Source organism: Bos taurus, chromosome 1 (genome assembly GCF_002263795.3).
Source record: "Bos taurus isolate L1 Dominette 01449 registration number 42190680 breed Hereford chromosome 1, ARS-UCD2.0, whole genome shotgun sequence".
NCBI lineage: Eukaryota > Metazoa > Chordata > Mammalia > Artiodactyla > Bovidae > Bos > Bos taurus.
The window spans coordinates 75,930,552-75,950,557 of NC_037328.1; the positions used below are offsets into that span (position 1 = coordinate 75,930,552).

At 39.2% G+C, this 20,006-nt stretch overlaps 1 protein-coding gene across 2 annotated transcripts in view; it reads right to left on the reverse strand.

The window, feature by feature from the left end:
- The window catches only part of CCDC50 (coiled-coil domain containing 50), an 85,353-nt gene that overhangs the window by 9,800 nt on the left and 55,547 nt on the right, over positions 1-20,006 (reverse strand). For both annotated transcript variants that reach the window (NM_001038147.2, NM_001429686.1), the window contains 4 exons: positions 11,853-11,968; positions 6,387-6,431; positions 6,197-6,301; positions 3,494-3,573 (listed from right to left, as the gene is read on the reverse strand). In NM_001038147.2, the coding sequence (NP_001033236.2) occupies positions 3,494-3,573; positions 6,197-6,301; positions 6,387-6,431; positions 11,853-11,968 (346 nt within the window). The remainder of the gene's footprint in view (positions 1-3,493; positions 3,574-6,196; positions 6,302-6,386; positions 6,432-11,852; positions 11,969-20,006) is intronic.

Below are 20,006 nucleotides of genomic sequence, written 5' to 3' on the forward strand. Positions count from 1 at the left end.
CTTAGAGAAGGAAAGGACAGTTTTAACACATGTGCAACTTCCTGTCAAAACAAGTCAACTGTAAAAAAATATATAGGAAATTTTTAACACTCCAAACTTTTATTATTTTAATTATATAACTGATTTTCTCAGACACTTGGCATTGATAAGGCTGTAAAACAAAATCTCTCATTTTTTTGGTGTTTCCCAAAGGTGTGCTCAGATTGTGTGTTAAGAGCATGGAATCCTTTGTTTATAAATATTAGAAATTAAATAAGTGTTTTTCTTTCATTATTCACAGACATTTAGAACATTTGCCTTTAAAAAGTAACATAAGTCTTGGCAGGTAAAGTTGAGACAAAGCAATCTGACTCCAGAATTAAGAATGTTAACTAAAGAAGTAACTTACACTCAAGAAAACACGATTTGTAATCAGGGTGGCAGGATCTATATTTTACTCTTTATTACCCTCATTAGATGACCAAATACTGGAGAAACACAAGCTAACTGGTACTATCAGAAAAACTCATCACCAAGGAAAGGGATGCTGAAGTGCTGAACAAAGTTTAGGATGTCAACAAATCCATGAGGATAAACAAATCAATCTAGGATGCCCTCAGTTATCTGGTGTGTTGTTTTATTAATTTTTTGCTTATGTGGAGAACAAATCTTGGGTTAATGCTTCCAGGGGTCCTACCAAATTATTTGTTGCACTGGAGACAGTTATTTCAGTTAGGGGTATTTAAATCCAAAGTTGGAAAAATCTTGCTAACTAATTGTTTTATAGTTTCTGATGAATTAGGATTACCTGTTTCCAACTGTTCTTATGAAATGATTTATATCTTTAAGCTAGTGATAAAACCAAATATACTTCAGAATTCACTCAAAATTCATTTCTTCAAGAAGCCTTCCCAGACACCCAGACTAGGTTAAATGTCTCCTTATGCTCTTCTAACAACCTGCATTTTTCATCCTTAGCATTTAACACAATCATAGTAGTTAGTTGTATAATTGTCTGTTTAGATTATAAATTTCATAAGAGCAAGAAAATTTTTGTTGACTGCCACTTACTCTGGGTCTGGGCAGTTACTATGGAGCTCAATAAATACTGGACAAATGAATAAGTGGAGAAAAATATATTTCATATTCATAAGAACACTGTGGGAACCAAATGATATTTATAAAATTCTTAAGTTTTTCTAAGGGAAAATACAAAATCAAAATACCAGGTAGCATTATTAACATAAAATCTTAAACTGTTAAAACAGTTTAGAACTTAGGTTAAACTTTTTCCAATTACAAAGAATTGGAATTAATTCAGATTGCCAACTAGTTTTCTGTTTTTCAGAGTAGAAATCTTTAATGGACAATGAAAATGACTTTTAACCACGACTGTTACAAGCTCTACATGAGAATCTGTTTCCCCTGTACCACTATTAGTACTACAGTGAAGTAAACACCTTGAACTAGCACCAAGTTTCTCAATCCTGGAAACCATCTCTTTCTGTACAAATGGTTAACTCATCTTCCACCATGATTAAATGTGAAAGAGGAAACCACAGAATCTAACGTTAACAAAGCATACGTTCTAACATTAACTGTACAACTTATCTATAATAAGATCATAAGCTATAAGTTTTAACTATAAAAACACAGGTTTCATAAAATTCTTATTCATTTTGTTTTGCCATATATATAGTCTTTCTGCAAAGAAAGATATTTTTTTCTTTTAGTATTTTATTTTTTGATTAAAAAAGTAAAATTTTTATTTTAATCGTTAAAGACAAATATTCCTCTTAAGTCAAAAAATGACTTCAGTTTTACTAGTCATAGGCCACTTTTCACTGATTTACAATGGCCAGTTTTAACACAGGGTCATTTGATTATTTGTTCTTTCAATATATTAAATATTTTTAAGAGAACCCATTACATTTCAGAAAGTTGTTTTCAATTTAAATCCTTTAAATAGACGTTTCAGACTGTTCTATCATATGCTGTCAAAAATACTGGTGTTCTAAAAAGTCCAAGGACTTCAAAGGCTGCAAAATAACTCTAAAGATGATTTTAATTCCCTTTATTTAAAAAAAAAAGGCATAATAAGCAACACCTACCTATTTACCTACTGAAAACAGATTAGTTCTTATTTTACTTGGATGTCGTACAGGGATATAAATAAAGCTGAACTAAATCTAAAATTTGCTTTAAAAGACATTTGGCGTGTGTGTAACTAAAAGCTATAAGAAGCAGCAAGTGTACACAATTAGAGAAGGCAATGGCACCCCACTCCAGTACTCTTGCCTGGAAAATCCCATGGATGGAGGAGCCTGGTGGGCTGCAGTCCATAGGGTCGCTAGGAGTCGGACACGACTGAGCAACTTCACTTTGACTTTTCACTTTCATGCATTGGAGAAGGAAATGGCAACCCACTCCAGTGTTCTTGCATGGAGAATCCCAGGGACGGGGGAGCCTGGTGGGCTGCCATCTCTGGGGTCGCACAGAGTTGGACACGACTGAAGCGACTTAGCAGCAGCAGCAGCAAACAAAGTACACTACTGTGCCCTAAAAGTCTTACAATTATCTTCTGAAAGCCCGTGGGTTTAAAAATAGAGTATGGCTTTTCAAGAACACTAAATATACTCTATTTAAGGAAATAAGTCTAGTAGTTTAAGCGTGAGCAATAAGTGACAACAAGAGTGTATATTTTTCAATGTCATAAAACTTATGCTTTATAATTAGTAAATATATTATTAATAATCAGGACCAAAATACTGTATAAAGTTTCAATAATTTAGAGTTTTCAAATGTTAGATTTAGTGTTACTTTTGTCTTTTTGTATTTAACATTCGCTCTTCCTCTTCCCATCAGTTTTCCCTTGAAAAGCAACAGAAAGCAATAAAGAAAAAATAAAGGTTGCTTCCCAAAGACTTAAATGTTGACAATCTGCAGTGGAAAAGTAGCAGTTCCTCCATAACCATGACCCCAGACTGCCTGAGAGAAGTTAGAAAGTATACATATGCTGTAGCCACAGCTACCTGTTGTTGTGGGATGAAGAACAGTCTGCAATGCCTGAAATGAGCATTTGCCTAGGACACTGAGACTCACACGGAAATGAATTTAGACATGTGTAAATGTCATGCACACACCCGTGTGATCATGGAACTCAGTGAACATTTAAAACCTGAGATTTTACTTACGAAAATGGTTAATCTCATCCCTTCTTAGCTGAGGGCAGTCAATTCAGTGACTCCAGAGATAAGAACTGGTCCTGACAAAAAAGTGCATCTCTCCTTACCTCAGCTTCTGTAAAATTCCCCATTTTCCTGACTTGACTTGTTCAACACAATTTAAAACAGAAAACAAAGCTTAAAAATAATCCTGCAAGACTTGATACCACCTCACAACTGCAGATTTCTGGATCTCCTCTCCAATGAACAAACACTCTTTTCAGGCAGCCAATATCTCTTGCTCACTCCAAGGTCAAGATCCACACTCCCCTTTTCAGGTGTCATCTTACCGTGCTGGTCTGTCATTCTTAGAACGGTGAGGCTCATCACTCTCTTTTGACTTTGAGTGGGCTGATTTAGCTGTTTTGGGCTAAGGGGGAAAGAAAACACACACACACACACACACACAGAAAACAGCAAACAGAGAAAGATTAGATTTATAGATTATCTAAATAATGTCAAACTCTCCTTTCATAATTTTAGGTTACTTACACCTAGCTTAGCAACATAAAATATTTTTAAACAGTCACTTAGAGACCAGAAAATTGTAGTTATGAAAGAGTGTTGCAGGTTATCAGTACAACCAGATGAGTGGACTAAACCCTCACAAACAGGCTCTACCACAGAGATGCGCTTGGTCACCCATTAGTAACAAGGCAGCTGCATGGCAGCTGACAAGAACTGTAACTGAGCATGAATCTCAAGCCTTCCCCTCCCCCATATCCTCTGCTTCAGCTCTTTTATGAAGCACTTAGATAAAAGTATACGGTGCTCACTTCCTAAGTGGTTTTACAGATGTGAAAACCCCCACCAAATGGAAGACGTGAACTACCTGATGACCACAAGCACACAGTCTCCAGATCTCTTAAAAATGCTTTCCTGAAACCCACCGGGGAGTTCGGCCCTTTTGAGTACTAGCTGTCCCTGACTGCATGTATGGAGCCTTACAATAAACGCTACACTTTCCTTTACCACAACCCGGAATATCAGTAGATTTGCTTTACTGTGCAAGAGCAAGCAGATCCAAGTTTGGTTCAGTAACAGAACTGGAGGACTCCCAGAGTCTATGGAATCCAGCTTCATGCTATTAAACTTGTTTCTTAACATCTGACTTAGGGATGATAACTTTCAAGCCCAGAAATAAGGCATATTCATGCCAACTTTTCTAGAAACAACTCCAGCCCCACTGACAGAATCTAAAAATATCAGAAGTCCTGATGCTTGCTAGAAATGTGACCTTCTTCCTCTTCCCTTCCTGATGTGTAATCTTTAAAAATACCTACTTCCAGCATAGCTGAGTTAACAAAGAACTTGAGGAACTCTTGGGCAATTACTTGCAGCTTAATTTAAGTAACAAGAGCATTTGGGAAGCCTTCTATGAAAATGATATATGTCTGTTTGGAGAAATCCTGAATTACGAACAGGGTAAATAGATAACGTGGAAATAATATTTTCATTTGCTTTTGGATTCACAACTGAGCAATAGGCAACAGTAGAGAAATACTATTACAATACTTTCTCTTCATTTTTCTCAAAACATATGCCGAGACTGTGACAGGACCAGCGGCCCAAGGAAGGATTTTGTTGGAGAGGGAGGGAAGCGGGGAGAAGAACGGAGCGCAACCTCAACCATATCATGGATACACACCTGGTTGCATCCTTCCAGCCCAGTACAGACTGCCTCCCTAAAAGCCTTTACAGTATAAATCATCACTCCAGCTCCTTTTGTTTTTCCATTATGCATTTTTCAGCCAGCTTGACCTCACATTTGTTAGCTGTCTATAGTCTGTCTTCTTCCCAACATTATACATTATTCTGAGGAAAATCTATCTTTGTGTCTCCCAGTAAGGCCAGAATCGTGCTTTGCACACAGAAACTACTGAGTAAGATCTGTTCACCTAAACTTGCAGTCACCACATACAATAATTAGACTATGTCAGAATGAACAGCAGTCACTATTTTACCTCTACTATTTATGATTAACGAGAAGAAGTAACAATTGAAGCTCACAGTAGATAGTTTCATAAGCAATGATGGCTGGTGATAAGAATGGCTGTCCATCTGCCATGGATCAAGTGATGCCAAAGGCAAGAGAGAAAGCTGGCATAGGATCAAGAAGGAAGGACAATATAAGCAAGGAGAAAAGTTCAAAGAAGAGGGAAAGGCCCCTGCGGAAATTTAAGAGCATGTGGAAAACACTGTATTTTCCTAGAAGGCAAGCAGAGTAAAAAACTATGTCTGCTTGTGGCCATAGGCACCTACCTCTCAGTAGGTCTTAAAATGAAGGAAATGAGTTTTTCAGCCTCATAAGTAACTTCTTTACATAGTTACTTTCAAGAATTCAATATGATTTTTCATGGTGAAACAACTTTTTTTTTTTAATTTTATTTAATTTTTAAACTTTACATAATTGTATTAGTTTTGCCAAATATCAAAATGAATCCACCACAGGTATACATGTGCTCCCCATCCTGAACCCTCCTCCCTCCTCCCTCCCCATACCATCCCTCTGGGTCGTCCCAGTGCACTAGCCCCAAGCGTCCAGTATTGTGCATCGAACGTGGACTGGCATCTCATTTCATACATGATATTTTACATGTTTCAATGCCATTCTCCCAAATCTTCCCACCCTCTCCCTCTCCCACAGAGTCCATAAGACTGTTCTATACATCACTGTCTCTTTTGCTTCTCGTTCACTGGGTTATTGTTACCATCTTTCTAAATTCCATATATATGCGTTAGTATACTGTATTGGTGTTTTTCCTTCTGGCTTACTTCACTCTGTATAATAGGCTCCAGTTTCATCCACCTCATTAGAACTGATTCAAATGTATTCTTTTTAATTGCTGAGTAATACTCCATTGTGTATAAGTCAGATTCACACGAGAGACAGGTAATTTATATGCCCTAAATATATCTTTGAGCTTACCTTGGAAGAGGACTCCCCATTATAGTTTTACCTGTATTTCTCTTTAAAAACAAACAGACTCTACCTTCCACTCAGGGTCATGCTTTCTTTTGTCCAAAGATGATTTCTCCCGCTCCCTGGCTTTCTTGTAAGCTTTCTTTTCTTCAGCCATTAGAAGTCTAGCAATTTCCTAAACAAAAATTGCAAAGCTGTAAGTAGAAAATTATTGGGATATTTCCAAAGGATAATGGCTAAACAAATTAACATGCACGCACCTCATCCTGAGCAACCTGAGCTGCTCTCATGTCCACCTGGGTAGCCTATGGTACAGAAAATACAAAAAAAGTATAATTTAACTGGAATCTAGTTGGCCATTGGAAAGAAAAAAAGCTTACATTAAAAAACAAAAAAAAAAGAACCCTGGTATTTGAAACTAATTGTGATCAACATCCCTGAAGACGACAATCAGTTTGTATACTTTGATTAGCCAGTTCAGTTCAGTCACAGAGCCTGTTGCACAGAAGGATTTCCTCATTTTCATAGCTGAACAGTATTCCATTATACATATATATATATAGTCAACTACAAGCTGAAACATGCCAAGATTGTTGCAGACGACTGAACAAATAGGGCATGCACCATCTGCCCCTGTAAAGACTAAACCCTGCACTGTGGCAGCTGCTGACCTTCAACACAACCTGAGGGAGCTCAGGGTAGAGTAAGGCACTCTGTGCTCCAGACGATCTGGTGGGACAGGTCTTTCAGGTCAGTTCATCTGCATATCTGAGGATACTGATATTGCTCCTGGCACTAATTAGCCAGAACAGGGTCTATTTTTACCATATTATACACTGCATAATAAAGAGGAGAGTGAAAAAGTTGGCTTAGAGCTCAACATTCAGAAAACAAACCATGGCATCCAGTCCCATCACTTCATGACAAATAGATGGAGAAACAGTACAAACAGTGGCAGACTTAATTTTTTTGGGCTCCAAAATCACTACAGATGGTAAATGCGGCCATGAAATTAAAAGACGCTTACTCGTTGGAAGAAAAGTTATGACCAACCGCAGTTCAATTCAGTTCAGTTGCTCAGTCGTGTCTGACTCTTTGTGACCCCATGAATCGCAGCACGCCAGGCCTCCCTGTCCATCATCATCTCCTGGAGTTCACTCAAACTCATGTCCATCGAGTCGGTGATGCCATCCAGCCATCTCATCCTCTGTCCTCCCCTTCTCCTCATGCCCCCAATCCCTCCCAGTATCAGGGTCTTTTCCAATGAGTCAACTGTTCACATGAGGTGGCCAAAGTACTGGAGTTTCAGCTTTAGCAACAGTCCTTCCAAAGAACACCCAGGGCTGATCTCCTTCAGAATAGACTGGTTGGATCTCCTTGCAGTCCAAGGGACTCTCAAGAGTCTTCTCCAACACCACACTTCAAAAGCATCAATTCTTTGGCACTCAGCTTTCTTCACAGTCCAACTCTCACATCCATACATGACTACTGGAAAAACCATAGCCTTGACTAGACGGACCTTTGTTGGCAAAGTAATGTCTCTGCTTTTCAGTATGCTGTCTAGGTTGATCATAACTTTTCTTCCAAGGAGTAAGCGTCTTTTAATTTCATGGCTGCAGTCGCCATCTGTAGTGATTTTGGAGACCAAAATGATAAAGTCTGACACTGTTTCCACTGTTTCCCCATCTATTTGCCATGAAGTGATGGGACCAGATGCGATGATCTTCATTTTCTGAATGTTGAGCTTTAAGCCAACTTTTTCACTCTCCTCTTTCACTTTCATCAAGAGGCTTTTTACAGTTCCTCTTCACTTTCTGCCATAAGGGTGGTGTCATCTGCATACCTAAGGTTATTGATATTTCTCCCGGCAATCTTGATTCCAGCTTGTGCTTCTTCCAGCCAACCGTTTCTCATGATGTACTCTGCATATAAGTTAAATAAACAGGGGGACAATATACAGCCTTGACGTACTCCTTTTCCTATTTGGAACCAGTCTGTTGTTCTATGTCCAGTTCTGTTGTGGCCTGACCTGCATAGGTTTCTCAAGAGGCAAGTCAGGTGGTCTAGTATTCCCATCTCTTTCACAGTTTTCCACAGTTTATTGTGATCCACACAGTCAAAGGCTTAGACATAGTCAATAAAGCAGAAATAGATGTTTTCCTAGAACTCTCTTCCTTTTTTGATGATCCAGAGGATGTTGGCAATTTGCTCTCTGGTTCCTCTGCCTTTTCTAAAACCAGCTTGAACATCTGGAAGTTCACGGTTCACGTATTGCTGAAGCCTGGCTTGGAGAATTTTGAACATTACTAGTGTGTGAGATGAGTGCAACTGTGTGGTATTTTGAGCATTCTTTGGCATTGCCTTTCTTTGGGACTGGAATGAAAACGGACCTTTTCCAGTCCTGTGGCCACTGCTGAGGTTTCCAAATTTGCTGGCATAATGAGTGTAGCACTTTCACAGCATCATCTTTCACGATTTGAAATAGCTCAACTGGAATTCCATAACCTCCACTAGCTTTGTTTGTAGTGATGCTTTCTAAGGCCCACTTGACTTCACATTCCAGGATGTCTGGCTCTAGGTGAGTGATCACACCACTGTGATTATCTTGGTCATGAAGATCTTTTTTGTACAGTTCTTCTTTGTATTCTTGCCATCTCCTCTTAATATCTTCTGCTTCTGTTAGGTCCATACCATTTCTGTCCTTTATTGAGCCCATCTTTGCATGAAATGTTCCCTTGGTATCTCTAATTACATGACCAAGCTAGACAGCATATTAAAAAAGAGACATTACTTTGCCAACAAAGGTTCGTCTAGTCAAGGCTATGGTTTTTCCTGTGGTCATGTATGGATGTAAGAGTTGGTCTATAAAGAACGCTGAGCGCCAAACAATTGATGCTTTTGAACTGTGATGTTGGAGAAGACTCTTGAGAGTCCCTTGGACTACAAGGAGTTCCAACAAGTCCACCCGAAAGGAAATCAGTCTGAATATTCATTGGAAGGACTGATGTTGAAGCTGAAACTCCAAAACTTTGGCCACCTGATGCGAAGAGCTGACTCATTTGAAAAGACCCTGATGATTAATTATATTCTTTGCAGCCAAAGAAGGAGAAGCTCTATACATTCAGCAAAAACAAGACCAGGAGCTGAATGTGGCTCAGATCATGAACTCCTTATTGCCAAATTCTGAATTAAATTGAAGAAAGTGGGGAAAACCACTAGGCCATTCAGCTATGACCTAAATCAAATCCCTTATGATTATACAGTGGAAGTGAGAAATAGATTTAAGGGACTAGATCTGATAGATGCTGCGGCTAAGTTGCTTCAGTCGTGTCCGACTCTGTGCGACCCCATAGAGGGCAGCCCACCAGGCTCCACCATCCCTGAAATTCTCCAGGCATAAACACTAGCGTGGGTTGCCATTTCTTTTTCCAATGCATGAAAGTGAAAAGTGAAAGTGAAGTCGCTCAGTCGTATCCGACTCTTAGCGACCCCATGGACTGCAGCCTACCACGTTCATCTGTCCATGGGATTTTCCAGGCAAGAGTACTGGAGTGGGTTGCCACTGCCATCTCTGAAAGATCTGATAGACAGAGTGCCTGATAAACTATGGACGGAGGTTCGTGACACTGTACAGGAGACAGGGATCAAGACCATCCCCAAGAAAAAGAAATGCAAAAAAGCAAAATGGCTGTCTGAGAAGGCCTTACAAATAGCTGTGAAAAGAAGGGAAGTGAAAAGCAAAGGAGAAAAGGAAAGATATACCCATTTGAATGCAGAGTTCCAAAGAATAGCAAGGAAAGATAAGAAAGCATTCCTCAGTGATCAATGTAAAGTTATAGAGGAAAACAATAGAATGGGAAAGACTAGAGATCTCTTCAAGAAAATTAGAGATGCCAAGGGAACACTTCATGCAAAGATGGGCCCAATAAAGGACAGAAATGGTAGGGAACTAAAAGAAGAAGATATTAAGAAGAGGTGGCAAGAATACAAAGAAGAACTGTACAAAAAAAGATCATCATGACCCAGTTAATCACGACGGGGTGATCACTCACCTAGAGCCAGACATCCTGGAATGTGAAGTCAAGTGGGCCTTAGAAAGCATCACTACAAACAAAGCTAGTGGAGGTGATGGAATTCCAGGTGAGCTATTTCAAATCCTGAAAGATGATGCTGTGAAAGTGCTACACTCAGTATGCAGCAAATTTGGAAACCTCAGCAGTGGCCACAGGACTGGAAAAGGTCTGTTTTCATTCCAATCCCAAAGAAAGGCAATGCCAAAGAATGCTCAAAATACCACACAATTGCACTCATCTCACACACTAGTAATGTTCAAAATTCTCCAAGCCAGGCTTCAGCAATATGTGAACCGTGAACTTCCAGATGTTCAAGCTGGTTTTAGAAAAGGCAGAGGAACCAGAGAGCAAATTGCCAACGTCCTCTGGATCATCAAAAAAGGAAGAGAGTTCTAGGAAAACATCTATTTCTGCTTTATTGACTATGTCTAAGCCTTTGACTGTGTGGATCACAATAAACTGTGGAAAACTGTGAAAGAGATGGGAATACTAGACCACCTGACTTGCCTCTTGAGAAACCTATGCAGGTCAGGCCACAACAGTTAGAACTGGACATAGAACAACAGACTGGTTCCAAATAGGAAAAGGAGTACGTCAAGGCTATATATTGTCACCCTGCTTATTTAACTAATATGCAGAGTACATCATGAGAAATTCTGGGCTGGAGGAAGCACAAGCTGGAATCAAAATGCTAGGAGAAATAGCAGTAACTTCAGATATGCAGATGACACCACCCTTATGGCAGGAAGTGAAGAGGAACTGTAAAAAGCCTCTTGATGAAAGTGAAAGAGGAGAATGAAAAAGTTGGCTTAAAGCTCAACTTTCAGAACACTAAGATCATGACATCCGGTCCCATCACTTCATGGCAAATAGATGGGGAAACAGTGGAAACAGTGTCAGACTTTATCATTTTGGTCTCCAAAATCACTGCAGATTGCAACTGCAGCCATGAAATTAAAAGATGCTTACTCATTGCAAGGAAAGTTATGACCAACCTAGACAGCATATTATAAAGCAGAGACATCCCTTTGCCAGCAAAGGTCCGTCTAGTCAAAGCTATGGTCTTTCCAGTAGTCATATATGGATGTGAAATTTGGGTTATAAAGAAAGCTGAGCACTGAAGAACTGATGGTTTTGAACTGTGGTGTTGGAGAAGACTCTTGAGAGTTCCTTGGACTGCAAGGAGATCCAACCAGTCCATCCTAAAGGAAATCAGTCCTGAATATTCATTGGAAGGACTGATGTTGAAGCTGAAACTCCAATACTTTGGCCACCTGATTGAAGAACTGACTCATTTGAAACGACCCTGAGGACAACAGAGGACAACACTGTTGGATGGCATCACCAACTCAATTGACATGAGTTTGAGTAAGCTCTGGGAATTGGTGATAGACAGGGAGGCCTGGCGTGCTGCAGTCTACGGGGTCACAAAAAGTCAGACACGACTGAGCAAATGGACTGAACTGAACTGACTGCTTACTCAATGAATTAAACTGGACACTTTATTCCTGTTGTTTTGCTTTTTGCATCCATAAAAAAAGGTATCAGTTTCTCAACAGAAAGGACTAAAACACCTATTATGTAAATGCCAAGGTTGATTTAATTCACAAAAAAACCTGATTCACCTAAAATCTTGTGTTAAATTCTGCTCACCAAAATTTCTTCTTCTTGAAGTTTTCTGGCAATTTCAGCATCATACCATTCCTGATCTCTGTGGGTCACTCGTGATGGCGTAGAAACTGCTTCTTTCATCACTCTGGGCTTCATTCCTAGAAAAAAGTCAGTGCAATAAGGCTATTGGGTAATTTCATGAGAAGTTGCAACATTTAAGAAAAGGAAGTTTGTCTTCAGTATCTAACTGTGACAATACTGCATCGACTCTAAAATTCAGTGTAGGGTGTGATGGAAATGACTGTTTCCCCTAGGCATGGGAGAGGAGATACAGGTAATCCACACATTTAAACACAGTTACCCGCCCAAACCTGCCGGGTAAAAACTGCCTCTCAGTTTCTCCAACAGAAGTAAACCATACAAAGAACTGTAAGTGAAGGTTTTGTAAAACAGGAAGTGAAAAAAGATTAAGTCCCTGAAATAAAAAGAATTTAGAGAAAAGAAAGTTAGTTGGAATTCTGAAGAGACTAAGTTGTCAAGGCTGGAAGAGCTGAGAGGCTTTGCATTTTTCTGCCTCAGCCTTGCACACCTTACTTCAGAGGGAAGAGAAACAGCATCGCCTGGGAGTTCTGTGGCAGTGCCTACTAACCAACCAGTGGCCGTGCCCTGGGTTTTGCTCTGATGGTCTCCAAATTCACTTGCTTTAGATCTCTCTCAGCGCTCTGATCAGTTTAATGTTCTTAAATTTTAAGGAGGATATAACTTAAGTGAAATGTCAGACAGCACATGACCCTGAGAGTTTTATTTGCTCTGAGGAGAAAGGAACATGGAGACTAGTAGGGATCTTTGACTTTTTACTTTGAAATGTTATGTGTGTTAGTCACTCGGTCATGTCCAACTCTTTGTGACCCCATGGACTGTAGCCCAACAGGCTCCTCTGTCTAGGAGATTCTCCAGTCAAGAGTACTGGTAAGTAGGTTGCCATTCCCTTCTCCAGGGTGTCTTCCCTGACCCAGAGATCAAATCCAAGTTTCCTACATGAAAGAATCATAAAGAATCATTGCAGGCAGATTCTTTACCATCTGAGCCACTAGGGCAGCATATATTCCTTTTATAACTCTTAGGTGGTGAATGCTAATGGTTATTCCAAAATTGTGTGTATTGCCCTCTTGTTATCCTTTATAAATTACAATTTTTCAACAATGTATTCAACAATATATTATTTTCAAAAATAATAAAAATGTTTTATGCAGTGAACAAGATTAACCATCTGGAACAGTGACTTTCAGTAACTGTGTCACTGAAGGGAGGAAAAGTAATTTACTCCTAGTTGTCTATTTCTTTATATTAGTGGTTCTCAATCATGTCTATACATCAGAATCACTTGGAATACTTTAAATACACGTGAACATTTTTAACCCAAACCCCTGAGATTCTAATACATGTAGTGTGGGTGAGATCTGGCTTTTGTTCAGTTCAGTTCAGTCGCTCAGTCGTGTCCGACTCTTTGTGACCCTATGAACTGCAGCAAGCCTGGCCTCCCTGTCCATCAACAACTCCCAGAGTTCACCCAAACTCATGTGCATCAAGTTGGTGATGCCATCCAGCCATCTCATCCTCTGTCATCACTTTCTTCTCCTGCCCCCAATCCCTCCCAGCATCAGGGTCTTTTCCAATGAGTCAACTCCTCGCATGAGGTGACCAAAGTATTGGAGTTTCAGCTTCAGCATCAGTCCTTCCAATGAACACCCAGACTGGTCTCCTTTAGGATGCACTGGTTGTATCACCTCTGGAACTACTAGTGTATTATGTCCATCAAATTAACTGCACATGAACATAATTTTTATCAAAATGCCTTACTTTATGATTCACTTGCTTTAAATAAAAGAGGAAAATGTAAAGGAAAAAAATACAACTAAATTCTGGGCAAATGAAGAGTTTACTTATCTGGTGCAGCCTCTTATAGAGCTTTAAATCCAGCACTGTGGTAAAACCAAAAGCCACAGGCTCATCTGCCTTACCACAAGTGAAGACTAGTGAACCTGGGTTTCTTAGGTTAGGCTTGATTAGCACCAGCTAACACAAAATATGGAAACTACTCAACTTCACATCATCTTTAGAGCTTCCAGATCTTATGCTGGCTGGGCTAGTTTTAATGCAGATTTCCAAGTTGTTGGGGACAATCAGGAAACAGTGGCATACTCACTCCCAAGAGTAGATAAACCTCCTTGAGTTATGATTAGCTTGGTTGTAACTAAAAGGGAAGATTTTAGGGAAAAATAAATAGAACTAGATAAGCATTGGGAAAAATCAATGGACAAGATGGATTTCTGTACCATATGCCCATCTACAGAGCCCCCTGGTGTCTCAGACGGTAAAGAATCTGCCTGCAACTCAGGAGACTTAGGTTCGATCCCTGGGTAGGGAAGATCCCCTGGAAAAAAGAATGGCAATCCACTCCAGTATTCTTGCCTGGGGAATTCCACAGACAGAGGAGCCTGGTGGGCCACAATCTATGAGGTCGCAAAGAGTCGGATACTACTGAGTGACTAACAATTTCACTTCATGCCCATCTACAGGGAAATGACACTTCCACGAGCAGTCCAAAGCTTAGATGAGGACAACAGGGGAGAGCACACCCTGTTCCTTCAAGTAATCCATCTAGTGAAGAAATACAGTGGAAATGCACTCAGATTTCGAGAACTAAACTTTCTCTATGGCTGTGCCACCTACTCTATACCATACAATTAACTAAGAAAATATTTTGCTTTACTATCACTCAAGGATGTTTGGAAGGCATTCAAATGCAATGGTAAAATGAACAGTTTTAATTGATTTGAAAGGGTGTTAAGTTTATGACTTCCTGGCAGCTATAAAGAGAATGACACATGGGAATTCTGTGGGGGTCCAGTAGTTAGAACACCGAGCTTTCACTGCTGAGAGTGTGGGTTCAATCCCTGCTTGGGGAACTAAGATCCTGCAAGTTGTGCAGCCAAAAATAAAAAAAAAAAAAAAGAGAGAGAGAGAGAGAATGACACACAGATCAACGGAGCAAAACAGAGAACCTAGATGCATATATGGTCAATTAATTTATGGCAAAGAAGACAAAAATACACAATGGAGAAAGGACAGTCTCTTCAGTAAATACCGCTACAGAACCTGGACAGCCATATTCAAAAGAATGAAACTTGACCATCTACCTACACCATACACAAAAATTAACTCAAAATGGATTAAATACTTGAACATAAGACCCAAAACAATAAAACTCCTAGATGAAAACACAGGCAGTAAGCTTCTTGACGTTATCTTAGAGATGATTTTTTGGATTCAACACCAAAATCAAATGAAACAAAAGTAAAAAGAGCAGGTGGGACTACATCCAACTAAAAAACTTCTTCATAGCAAAGGAAGCTCAACAAAACAAAAAGGCATGGGAGAAAAAAAGAATGGGAGAAAATATTCACTAATCACATATTTGACAAGGGGTTAATACCCAAAATGTATAAATAACTCATACAACTCAATAGCAGAAACACAATCTGATTAAAAAATAGGCAGAGGCTCTGAACAGACATTTTTTCAAAGGAGACATACAGATGGCCAGCAGGTACGAAAAGGTGCTGAACATCACTGATCATCAGGGAAATGCAAATCAAAGCCACAATGAGGTATCATAGGGCACACTTTTAGAATAACTATTATCAAAAAGACAAGAGGCAACAAGTGCTGGCAAGGATGTGAAGAAAAGAAAACCCTTGTGCACTCTTGGTGAGAATGTAAGTTGGTGTAGCCACTATGAAAAACAGTATAAAAGTCTCTCAAAAATTTTTTTTTAAAAAAATTAGAACCACCATACAATCCAGTAATTCTATTTTTGGAATTTATCTGAAGGAAATGAAAATGCAAACTCAAAGATATGTACACCCTGTGTTCACTGTATTATTATTTACAATAGCCAAGACATGAAACAACCTAAGTGCCCATTGATGGATAAATGGATAAAGAAAATGTGAGATTTATACACACACATACACACACAGAGGAATATTATTCAGTCATTAAAAAAAATTAAATCTTGCCATTTACAAAAACAGGAATGGACCCTGAAGGCATCTTGGTAGGTAAGGTAAGAAAGAGAAAGGTTCAGTTCAGTCGCTCAGTCATGTCTGACTCTTTGCAACCCCATGGACTGCACTATGCTTCCCTGTCCATCACCAACTCCTGGAGCTTACTCAAACTCATGTCCATCAAAACGATGATGCCATCCAACCATCTCATCCTCTGTCATCCCCTTCTCCTCCCACCTTCAATATTTCCCAGCATCAGGGTCTTTTCAAATGAGTCAGTTCTTTGCATCAGGTGACCAAAGTATTGGAGTTTCAGCTTTAGCATCAATCCTTCCAATATTCAGGACTGATTTCCTTTAGGATGGACTGGTTGGATCTCCTTGCAGTACAAGAGACTCTCAAGAATCTTCTCCGACACCACAGTTCAAAAGCATCAATTCTTTGGCCCTCAGCTTTCTTTATAGTCCAACTCTCTTGGAAAAACAGACTGGTTCCAAATACATCAAGGCTGTATTTAACTTATGTGCAGAATACATCATGAGAAATGCTGGACTAGGTAAGCACAAGTTGGAATCAAGATTGCCACGAGAAATATCAATAACCTCAGATATACAGATGACACCACCCTTATGGCAGAAAGTGAAGATGAAATAGAGAGTCTCTCGATTAAAGTGAAAAAGGAGAGTGAAAATGTTGGCTTAAAACTCAACATCTGATCAAATTAAGATCATGGCCTCTGGTCCCATCCCTTCATGGCAAATAGATGGAGAAACAATGGGAACAGTGACAGACTTTCTTTTCTTGGGGCTCCAAAATCACTGCAGTTGGTGACTTCAGCCATGAAATTAAAAGACGCTTGGTCCTTGGAAGAAAAGTTATGACCAACTTAGACAGCATATGAAAAAGCAGAGACATCACTTTGCCAACAAAGGTGCGTGTGGTCAAAGCTTTGGTTTTTCCAGTAGTCATGTATGGATGAGAGCTGGACTATAAAGAGAAAGGTAAATAATATATAATTTCACTTATATGTGGAATCTAAAACAAAACAACAAAACAAAAAATCCTGAGCCCAAAGATACAGAGAACAGATGTGTGATTGTCAGAGGAGGGATTGGAGGATGGGCAAAATGGGTACAGAAAGTCATAAAATACAAACTTCCGGTTATAAAATAAATAAGTCATGGGGATATAATGTACAGTATGGAGACTGTATTATACTGTACAGCTAAAGGTTGCTAAGAGAATACATCTTTAAAGTTCTTATCACAAGAAAAAAATTGTAATTAAGTATGGGGATGATGTTAACTAGACTTATTCTGGTGATTGTTTTGCAATAAATACAAATATACACTTGAAACTTATATGTTATACGTCAACTATACCCCAATAAAAATAAAAAGTGTTAAATTTTGAGGTAATTTCTCCCTAGGTTAAATATTTAGAGGGAGAGAGAAGAGTTTATTTGAACTCTTTGTTTGGAACTTGTGGACTTCATTAAGTAGAAAATTTCTACAGCCTGGAATACTAGATTTCTAGACTGACAAGGCTGCTGACTAACTGCAGCATATTTCATACCAAAGGTGAAAAGAGCTTTTCTAAGTACCTAAGAAGGAGTTCCAGATAGTACACTGTAAGCCTGTCATTACGGAAAATAGAGATGCTTCAAAATGTTATTAAATATAGTTAATTCAAAGAAATTAAGAAAATGGCGGTCTTCATTTTGGTAACCTAAACATAATCTGGAAACCAGATTTCAAAAAACCAGGTAAGCCATATTTTCAACAGTTCCACAATCACTTTTTAATCAAATTCTTGCTTATCTTTTTCTGTTCAACATTCTCCAGTGTGAGAAAACAAGAACCTCCCTCAATAAACAAACAAAGCTTACCTTTAAAGAAATTTTGATAAAATAAAACTGCTAAAAGTACTGGTATTCAAGATAAACTTATCTCAAACTATGGAATAAGCTAATATGGTGACACATGGATCCTGATACCATTCACGCATATTTTGTAAAAAGCCAGCCTTGGGAAATATCATAGAATGGTGTTTAATGGCTCTGAGAGGCTGGAAGTTAAACTGCAGAAAATTAATAAGCTGTTTCAATCTAATAGCCCAATAGTGATGTTACCCTCAAAGGTAATATGGATTTACTGCTCTTTAGAAAATTAGCCAATCATATATTTAATTTAGCAGTTTTATTCTGTGTTCCTTTTTCAATGGATCGTACCACAAACCAGTGCTCTTAGAACTAGCTCTCTGTTGTCCTGCTGGTTTTTTCATTTTTAGGTTAAACAAAACTTTGGCCTATGCTAACAACTTTAAGAACTTTTACAACAGCAAGAATAGACACCAGTACATAATTATACTTTAATGTAATCTTCTGACCTATTCTAGGGTGGTGGGTGGATCACAAAATCAAATGCCAACAAAGTCTTTGTAGGTGAAATCTGCAAAGTAAGCTGAAAATGAGATGACAGATGCTAGCAGCTATGTTGTTGCCATTTTAGTAACTGCCTAGTCACACTGTTTTTAAAACTCTTATGCTATTAAAATAAAAGGAACAAAACGTTTGCCTACAACTCCAGTAGTAGGGTTTGTGAGTCACTGAGTTTCTTTCATATTATTTCCACCCTTTCTGAGTCTGTTTAAAATACCCTTGAGCATACTAAAAAAGCCATAGAGGTTAACCAGCCCTCAGAGCACACTTAGCGGGTTGGAGGCACAAACTCAGAAACACAGAGGTCGATGAAATCAGCCTTCCTCCCTGAGACTTTTTGGACTCCTACGTCTTTCTAAATCTGATATAAAGTAACTTACAAAACATACTCCAGGTAGATTTTATCACTTCCTCCTCTATTGCCCCAGAGCTCTTTGTTCACAGTATATCGAATTTGCAATTGCTTGTTTACATATCCACCTTTGCGGCTTGACTCATGAACTGTTTGAGGCTCAGATCCATAAACATACCCCTAAACATAAAGCCTGAGGCAAGATTTGCGGCATATAGATACTTGCTGAACTGGATTTTCATTTTCTTTATCACCAAGTCCTTTAAAAACTTAAAGGACTAACATGCAGGAAGAGATAAAATGATAGGGGGAACCAAAAGAATCAACATGAACCTGCAACCTAGAAACCACTCTCCAAACCAGAAGCAGAGGTTGGCGGGGCAACAGTAAATGGAAGGAAGTAAGAAGAGTCGCCTCCTTCGTATTTTCCCCCCAATAACCCGAGTCTCTGTAAACATTCCATAAGAGCAAAAGAAAACTAGGGAGATGAGTACAGTCTAATTGAAACATCAGACAGCCAGTGCTACAACTCGTAGTGGTACAGCCATATGGAAAAACATCACAGTGGCAGTTTCCAGAAAAGCATGGAGAGAACATTATCGTGTCACTGACGGACTTCAGAGTAGGGCCTCAGGGATGCCAGAAATGGGAGGCTCATTCACCTCATTTGTAAGTAAGTACCAAGAACTTACCTGACACTGGTGCTTCAGAGCACCAACTGTAGAGCTGAAGCTGGTTAAAGCACAGGAAGGAACTCAAAACAACTGTTTTCAAACTTTAAGAACATAAGAATCACCTCCTGGTAAAACAAGCCCGAGTTGCCAGGCTGCACTCCAGGGATTGATAACACATGTAAGATCCAGAAATCTGCATTTTTAGGAAATAGCCCAGCTGATTCTGATGAAAACAAACTAGAGGCTCACCATTTGAAAACACTATCTTAAGAGACCACCTGTCTCATCTCTCACTTCACAACTGAGAAAGATGAGGTGAAGAAAATCCAGTACTTCCAGCCCTGAAGGTCTTCTTTGGAGGCAAATATTATGAAGGTGGTGTCATTAGACCTTCTGGGTTCACGGAATCAAAATCAGAAACTCAGTAGCACTGCTTTAGTATCAGAACCTCTGATGTAAGGTCTTGGCAGATTAAAAACTGTACCTGGGACGAGTACCTCCACTGCAACTGTGGGGCTGGAAGAACCTTGCAAGGAGTGTGTATTCTCTTAGAAAGCAGAAGGGAAAAGGTACAGATATTCTCCTTCTTGAGATTTGAGATTAAGTAAATACCTTTTATAATACCTGGTCCAGGATTTATTTCAAAGCCATAAGCATAAA